Raw genomic sequence first — 9327 nt, 5'->3', positions numbered from 1 at the left:
TTAAATTTTAGCTTAAATAAATAACTAATTTTATTAACATTAGAATTTAATTTTTATATTTATTAAATTTTTTATATATAAAATTTCAAAAGATATAAAATCTTAATTTCTTTGATTTATTATTATATATTTTTTAAAAATCTAAGCTAATGAGTCCATCTTGCTTTTTGAATTCTTTCATTTTAAAACGCAAATTAGGTTGGAAAGGCGAAAGTGATTAATGAGTTACTCATTTTGCTAAAATTGGTGGATCATATTGTTGCGGAGAACACTTTTTTTTTAATAGAAATTATTTGATAAATATTTATTTTTTAAAATGTATGCATTTAATGGATATAAAAATAAAAGACAAAAGCAGTAAGTAATATAACATAACAAAAAAAATATTAGGAAAATTATTTAAATATTTAAAAATTAAATGCTATAAATCTGTCATGAGACTATTAAAAAGTTTCGTACACTGTCACGAGGTGATTGCATTAAATTTTAATACGATGGAATACATTTTAAATAAAGTGTGGAGAATATTAAAAAGTTAACAGAAATATACGTTAATATACGAAAGTGAAGTTCACGCGGTAGTAGTGAGAGTGGAGGAAAATGAGGGAGGCGACAGCAACCCTACCAACCAGAGGGAAAACTACGTATGCAGACAAGGTGCACAAAAATAAATTTAAAAGATAAAAAAAACAGAAATTAAAAAAAGTAGAAACAGTGAGAGAGAGCGCACTTTACCACTTTTATACGCTGCACGCATCTATCTTACAAGACACAAGCAACAACAAGGAGGGTTCCACACAGAAAACACACACAAGCCACAAAGAATCACATCCATGGCTTTCTTTCCTCAGATCTGCAACTGTTTCAAGCTTAATATGCCAGAAAAAAACAAGCTTTAGAGGTGCCTAACTTGTTATTTCTTTTTGTTTTTTGGAACACTCTATGTATTCAGTGTTCATCAATAATTTAGAATATCCCAAGAAAAAAGAATAAAAATTGAGCTTTTTTCCACCCAAAATTTGTTCTTTTTTGTGTTTGTTCTTTTTCGGGGGTTAAATTTGCTTAATTTCTAAGCTGGGTTTCTGGATTTGTAAACCCATTTGTGAAAAAATTCCAGCTTTCAAATCAGTTCTGGGTGGTGGGTGTGGGGAACAAAGGTGCTACCTTTTGAAAAACTGGAGTCTTTTGGGTGGTTGGTTTTGTGGTCACAGTTATTGTTCTTCTGCTTGGCAACTTTCTTAGATGAAGGCCATGCCCTTGCCTTTTGAGGAATTTCAAGGGAAGGGAGTGTTGGATTTTGCTTCAGCCTCAGATTCATTTTCACTGCTTTTGCATCATCCACAAAAGTGGACCATAGACAAAGAGGATTATTGCTATGTGGGCACTGAGTGCACCTCACTTCTTGACTCCAGAAGAAGCCCAAGCTCTCTTACTTGTTCGTCTACAATGTCCTCTTCTCTTGGCAGCAACAACAGCAATAGCAAGGGTGGTAGTGGTTCAGCCAACAACACCACTGTTTCAGCCCCTACAGTCTCTGAGAACCCTCCTCAGGAATCCTTGGAAACCAGCCCAGAAAAATGTGGGATGAGAATGGAGGACTGGGAGGGTCAAGATCAATCTATTCTCAGGTTAATCATGGGTGATGTTGAAGACCCTTCTGCAGGATTGAACAAGCTCTTACAAAGCAGTGGCTGTGCCTCTCAAAGTGTTGATTTCAATGCAGGTTTTGGTGTTGTGGATCAAGGGTTGAATAATATGGTAAGTGATTTTGACCCTTCTGTGCCTGGGAACTACCCTGGTTTTCCTTTCATTGAGAATATTGATGGCCAAAATGCAAAGGCTGGTTCTGTATCAGTTTCAGAATCTATATTTTCTTCTTCTGGTAATAACCCTCTTATGGTGTCATCATCTCCGGGTGTATTCACTTCTCAGCAGCAAGAGTTTGGAGTGGTAGATGAGAAACCTCAAGTCATCAATCCTCAGTTTATGTTGAACCAGAATCAAGTTCAGTTCTCTGAAAATCCCTCTTTCTTTGTACCATTGATGTACCCTCCAGTGCAAGAGCAACAAGTGTTCTCTCAGCATCAAGCAAAACGCCCCCTTTTTGATCCTGTTGGGCACAATTATCAGGTTCCAAGGTTGCCCCTTTTGGATTCAGGGCAAGAACTGTTTGGTAGGAGGCAACAAACACAGCTTCCATTGTTTCCTCATCATATCCAACCATCACAACAACAACAAACATTGGTTATGCCATCTGCTAAACCGCAGAAGGTGAGTTCCACCGGAGAAGATTCAAACCACCAGCTTCAGCAGGCCATCTTTGATCAGTTATACAAAACTGCTGAGCTGATAGAAGCTGGTAATCCGGTTCATGCGCAAGGGATATTGGCGCGGCTCAATCACCAGCTCTCACCAATTGGTAAGCCTTTTCAGAGGGCTGCTTTCTACATGAAGGAAGCCTTGATGTCACTGCTTCATTCAAATGTTCAAAATCTTTTGGCTTTCTCACCCATTAGCTTCATATTCAAAATTGGAGCTTACAAGTCCTTTTCTGAGATATCACCTGTTCTTCAGTTTGCCAATTTTACCTGTAACCAAGCCCTCATTGAAGCTGTGGAGAGGTTTGATCGAATTCACATTATCGATTTTGATATCGGGTTTGGAGTGCAGTGGTCATCATTTATGCAAGAGCTTGCCTTGAGAAATAGTGGTGCCCCTTCACTCAAAGTTACTGCTGTTGTGTCACCCTCAACCTGCGATGAGGTTGAGCTCAATTTCACCCGAGAGAATTTGAATCAACATGCCAAAGACATCAATATGTCGTTCGAGCTCAATGTTTTGAGCATTGAGTCATTTAATTCCCCTTCTTGTCCCCTGCTTGGTCAGTTCTTTGACAATGAGGCAATTGCTGTGAATATGCCAGTTTCATGTTTCACAAATTATCCATCCTTGTTTCCTTCAGTTCTCCACTTTGTAAAGCAGCTTAGGCCAAAAGTGGTGGTCACTTTGGATAGAAATTGTGACCGAATTGACGTATCACTTCCCATCAATGTAGTCCATGTTCTCCAATGTTATTCAGCCTTGCTCGAATCACTCGACGCAGTAAATGTGAATCTTGACGTCCTCCAAAAGATTGAGAGGCATTTCATCCAACCAGCCATCAAGAAAATTATACTTGGCCACCAGCATTCTCAAGAAAAATTGCCTCCATGGAGGAACCTCTTTCTACAATCTGGATTCTCTCCATTCACATTTACTAACGTCACGGAAGCTCAAGCTGAGTGTTTAGTTCAGAGGGCACCTGTAAGGGGATTTCATGTGGAGAGAAAGCCTTCATCTCTTATTCTATGCTGGCAGCGAAAGGAACTTATCTCAGTTTCAACTTGGAGATGCTGAGCAGCAACTAATTATTACCTTGTATTTTCAAAGGTGCATGGTAACTTACATTGCAGTTTATGTAATTGTTTGTGAAATTTAGGCTTATTGATGAGATCCCCAACACCCAAATGTTTTCTTAACTAAATGGGTACTAGTATGTCACTTTGAATATGGGTAGTAATTATGCCTTTCCCCACTTCCATCATCTAAGATGGGTAACTGTTTCTGTTATCTTGAACACAAAGCAAATTGCTTAGTAAGAAAGGAACGATTAAGCCACAATGCTGTCTCCTTTTTTGCTCTCATACATAGTCTAGTCTAGTCTTTCATTATTACTGTGTAACAAGTTGAATTTGGGATACATGATTTTAATATGCAGCATGAAAATATTATGTATGTGTGCAGGTGTTTAGTTATCTAGGACATTGTATTGAATCTTGTTGAACTTTGAAAGATTCAATTGGGTATTTGTCCAAAATGTGTGATTGGTTTGAATTAAAAATAGGGGAAGACAAATAATTGGTTCATATTGTAGTCTTTAAGGAAAGACACCCAAGATAAATTCTTGTATAATTAACATGTACTTTTGTTTATAATTTAAGAATTTGACATGAATATAAAACTTGGTGATAATTTTATAAGAATACTCCTATGTGTTTGAAAATTGACGTGTGTATACAAAAGCGGAAGAACATTTTTTTAATCTGGCCTTGTTTAGATACAGGTCCTCCTGCACTGGATTCATACTTTCATATCCTAATAAACTAACCTAAACACTAGGAATCCATGTATTGCATTTGCGTTGACTCTTTTTTTTCCCCTTTAAATTATAACATAAAATGAATTATCTGATTGATTGATGTTTTTAAATGAATAAATATAAGTTATCTACTGCTAGATTTGAATAATAAAAATAACGATAATTTAATTTGAATAGATATACTTATTTTAAAGTGTATCATTATTTAAATCATTCAAGTTTATCAGTAGATAACTCTTGCCTGTTCATTTAATTGAAATTTTTATCTTAAATAATTTAATGCAGAAAAGTTGATAGGAAATGGTAGGATTTGATCCAGTTCCTTCTACAAATCAACATAGATTTTTTCTAACTGCAAACTCAACAAATATGCAGGTAAATTTTCCAAGGAAGGTAGGATTCCTATTTAAAATAAATGTTTTAGTTTAAAATATAATATATAAAATTATATATTATAATAAATATTATATAATTTTATTAGTCTAATTTTTTTTTAAAAAATCCTCTATTTCCTTCCAAAATTCTTCTCCTAGTCAACTCCTAACATAATATTTGATTTGAGAAAAATTGAAGAAAGGAAAGGAGTTTTGTTTTTCATGTTTGGTTCAATGTTTTGAGAAGAAGAAAGAAGGGGAGGGAGTAAGCTTTTTCCATTTTTGCTCCCTTCAACCAAGTAAAAGAATTTGGAGAATTTTTTTTAAAAATAAATTGTACAAAATTATTCTTAACTTAATGAGCATGTTTAATTATCCCAAATATAATAATAAATATATTTATTCTCTTTTTCTTTCTAGTGAATCAAATAAATATCTCATTTATTAAAATTTCTTCCTCCTAAAATTGTTTGGACCCATGTTGGACTTTACTAACTAAACCACTTGACATATTTAAACAACTTAATTTTAGAAAAAAGTTTATTTATTTTTTTAATGGTTTCAAGGGAGGCGCAAGGAAGAGAAAAGTTGGCCATCGATGATTGAACTTCTGACGTAAACATCATAATAAGCTTTTGAAGATTTGGGCAAATGTTAATTATTGCCAATGCTTAATTTATCATATGTGATAAATGACATTATTATGCATGCTAGTAAAGTTCTAAAGGAGACCCTCTTTTTTCTTTGTTTTTCCCACCATACTATTATTTTTAGTAGTGAATGATTAATATGTTATTATTTATCACATTTAATTAAATAAATGAAAAAATGTTTTTATATTTTGATTAAATAATATAGTTGGTCAAATATTAACTATTTGTCAAAAAGCATCAGCACCCCGCAGAAAAAGGAATTGAAGAAATCTTTAATTCCATAAATATAAATTCAAGCGCAAGGATTTAAATCCTCAAGAAATTAATTTTGATTAAATAGTACCAAAGGTTTTACACAAGTTTGTTATTACACTATCTAACGAATTCCACATTTTATAAAATTATTTACACAATTAAATTTGTTAATATGTCAAAACAAAATTTTAAAAAATAGTAAAGTTACTTACAATTCATTTCAATTAAGTTAAATCCACAATTCGTCCCTCGAATAAAATATTATTTTAAGAACAAAAAATAGTTTTCTAAATGAAAATAGGGGATAACCCTCTCAAACACTGATAGCTAGCAATTCATCGTCTAAAAATTAGGAAGAAAGAAAATCTTATTGGTGAATATATTGAAAATGCATTTTAAGAAGGTAAATCTTGAAGGATAAAGGAATATACTATTATAAGGGAAATATCAAATTCACAATATTATACTAAATTGTAATTTTGGTCTAGTCATTTGATACTTTTAATACATCAATAAAGAGAAAGTTGATGTTTTAATCTTTGTAAAGTTAATTAACAATTTCTTAAACAATGTTAAGCATGTTCACAATATTATACTAAATTATAATTTTGGTCAAGTCTTTAATCTTTGTAAAGTTAATTAATAATTTCTTAAACAATGTTGAGAGTGCATGATAGTTAAAATTTGTAAAGTTGATATATTTTAGGTAATCACTTTCACAAATTATGTTTATAAACGCAGATTCAAGTATAATATAATTCTTATTTAGGAATTATGAGTTCCGCTAAAGGATTTATAAAGATGAGAAAAACTTAAAAGTCATTTTTGAGACGAATCTCTAAAGCTTTATTTAATAGTTTATAAAAAAAAATGAGAGGTAAGAGAGAAAAGGAAGAGAAAAAAGAAGGTAAACTCTCACTTTCCTTATTTTAAAAACTTTTTAACAAGGAAAAGTATCATAAAAACCCTCTCTTTCCCTCCCATTCTTCTAAGATTAAACTTGTAAATAAAATTTAAAGATCTTGATGTCACTCTACTCTACCATTTACTATTAACATTCAATCTTTCAAGAACTACTACTAGTAGTTTATTAACACATAAAGCAGTAAATTTAAGCTAAGATATTTGGATTTGTTAAAAAACATACATATAAATTCATTATTTATTATCAAAGATCATGCTATTTTACTATTTCTAAAAAAAATTTGATATATTTTATTGAATATTTTAAATTATTTAACAATTAATGTTAAATAATTGTATATTTGTATATTTTTGTTATAATAAATATTTTTATTTCAATACTTAATACTTTTAGTGAAGTAAAAGTACAAATTAGTCTTTTGGCATTTTGCAACAAACATTAACCAATCTTATAATCACTATTTACCATATAAATATAATTCTTAGTGGAATGCCACAAAATTTTGCTTGTCCTCAACTACTTGGGGGAGGAAGAATATGCCTTACTTCCTTTGCTTTCCAAAGAGCAAAATAAAATGTCATAAGGAATTGACTCACAACCCTCTTCAGCAGCTTTTCAACCTTGCGTAACACTCCTCTGTTCCCCCAAGAGGCTGAAGATGAAGCCATAACCTAAACAAAATTTGGACTTGAACCCTTCATACATTAAGTTGGAATTTGGGTTTTTTATATGCTCATTGCACTATTCAAATGATCCCTTTTGGAATAAAAACCAAATCGAACAATCAATTTCCTCAGAAATTCTCCCTCCCTAATAAGCCTTGTTCATATTGGTTTTGAAAGTTATGTTTGAAAATGAAAAATTGAAAATGTCTACATATATAACTTACCTTCATAGATTTCTTGCGACAAAGGAATGAGAAATAGATACTCATTTGGTTAGGATATGCATCATAATAGCTTCCCCCAAATGAAACCCCTTTATCCTTTTTTGAGACGTTCAAAAAGAATTCACTTCATTTTTCATTTAGTAAAATTAAACATTTAATCAATGATTTACATATGATTAATCGATGATTTTCTAATTGGAGTTTTGAATAAATTTAAATTGTTGTATTATTAATAATAAGTAATTTATTTGTTGAATATAAAGACGATATAATGGCTTATAATATGTAAATGTAAACATTTTTCAAAAGTAATTTATGATCATCTTAATAATGATCAAATATTGTTTGAAGGTCTGTCTAAATAATAGAAGTTCATTTATAACATTCATCTACTATTATAAGAAGTTTCTCTGTGTTGTTTTATTCTTACTTTTTAAAACAAATTGATTGAGCTAAATTGATTCTTAATTATTTCATGGTGTGAACAGAAAAACTCTGAAGAACAAGAACGATTATAATGCACTTGAAGTATAAATTGCTTTGATATCTCTCTGTAATATTAAAAGGAACAAATTTGTGTTAACATTTATTTATTAGACACAATTAGTTAAAAACTTAATAATCTCAAAATAATTTTAATAAGTTTTTTTGTTTGGTCTTGCTCTCAACTCTGTCCCAACTTCTCACTACAAGCTATAATGAAGCCATGTTAAGGTAGATTCTTGTTATTTTATAGTAACATTAGACTCTTATTATTCTAATTCGAGTTGAGTAAATTTATTAAGGTATCTTAATATTTTTATTAAAATTAAACTAAATCTTATTTAAAGAAAATAAAAAATCTAGCGCTTAAATTATAATTACTAAAAACACTTATTTATTTTTTAAAAAAAAACTCTACTTTTATCTTAATTATTTTAAATACAAGATTTGATAAAATAATATATAGGAATATGGGATTTTAGGGTTAATTTTGCTATATCAAATTTCAAAAATAATTAATGATAATTTTTTATACATGTGTTGAGATTCAAAGATTATAAAAGCTATCGTCAATCTTTTTTTTTTTTTTTTTATCAAAAGTCATCAATGACTATTTTTAATACATTTTTATAATTTTTCTCAAAAATTCATATTTAACATTTTTTTCAAATATAAAAAAAGCCCTACTTTTATCCAACCTTTTATTACTTGTTAATTTTTTGGGTGAACAAGAAATTGTTGGTGACATGGTCATTTTGTATTTATTGTTGCTGACGAATGATAGATTTTTTAGAACTAAGCCCATGCTCCTTTGCCGTATGATATGAGCTTGTAAAACACTCTAGACATTCAATAACATTCTACACCCCTCACCCTGCCGTTGACTGAATTTCACCCTCTTTATTCATAATATTTAAGTAACATCATTCATACTAAATATGACTGTTTATGTTTTACATTATATAAATCTCTCTCAATTAATATAATTATAGCATAGTTTTCTTTTCTATTAATATGGATTTCTCCTAATTTCAATCAGAGTCACAGACGTTTTTTTATTTATTAATTTAAGAATATTTGAATGATAAAAAATAATGAAATATTGAATATTATAATATCACTTAAATTCAAGTAATGCGAAGGTAATTTTTTCTACATTCATCTTTCTTTTTAAAATTAATTTCTTATCCAAATTTTTTTAATAATTTTTCAAGTAAGTGACTAAACTGATCTCAAAAGAAAAAGCTAATCAAATAGTTTCTTAAAATGTATATCATTAAATACATTGTTTTAATTTGAGTAAAATTTTAAAAAGTTAGGAAAAATAATTTTTATTTTTTTAAATTTTTTTAGAAGTTATGATAAATTTTCTCATTTAATTTTTATAAAATATTTAAAATATTTTTTAACTTATAAAAATATATATTATTTTTTATACTATTTTTTTTTTCTTTCTACAAACTTATCCAAATTAAACCATTAATTCTTCTTATAGTTGAATTTTGTTTAACTTCAAAGAAATGCTTATATGACACGTCAACTATCTAGGATGGCACCAAATAATTTTTTTTGTATAAAATATTTTTATCAATCCAAATAAAAATGTAATT

The 9327-nt window shown here is 29.9% G+C and overlaps 1 protein-coding gene across 2 annotated transcripts; it reads left to right on the top strand.

The window, feature by feature from the left end:
- The first annotated feature begins 733 nt into the window (after window positions 1-733).
- On the top strand, window positions 734-5315 carry LOC113850221 (scarecrow-like protein 6). 2 transcript variants are annotated; one of them, XM_027480662.1, is made up of 3 exons: window positions 734-3429; window positions 4424-4513; window positions 5079-5315. In XM_027480662.1, the coding sequence occupies exon 1, from the start codon at window positions 1243-1245 to the stop codon at window positions 3394-3396; it is 2154 nt and encodes a 717-aa protein (XP_027336463.1). In that variant the 5' UTR covers window positions 734-1242; the 3' UTR covers window positions 3397-3429; window positions 4424-4513; window positions 5079-5315. The 2 variants fall into 2 exon arrangements, with proteins under 2 accessions (XP_027336463.1, XP_027336464.1); XM_027480663.1 differs by lacking the exons at window positions 4424-4513; window positions 5079-5315 and having other exon boundaries at window positions 734-1758; window positions 1933-4015.
- Window positions 5316-9327: the final 4012 nt, after the last annotated feature.

Source organism: Abrus precatorius, unplaced genomic scaffold, assembly GCF_003935025.1.
Source record: "Abrus precatorius isolate BTA unplaced genomic scaffold, Abrus_2018 Scaffold9, whole genome shotgun sequence".
Lineage (NCBI taxonomy): Eukaryota > Viridiplantae > Streptophyta > Magnoliopsida > Fabales > Fabaceae > Abrus > Abrus precatorius.
Note: the sequence above shows the minus strand (reverse complement) of the source record. Positions and strands in the feature narration are given on the sequence as shown.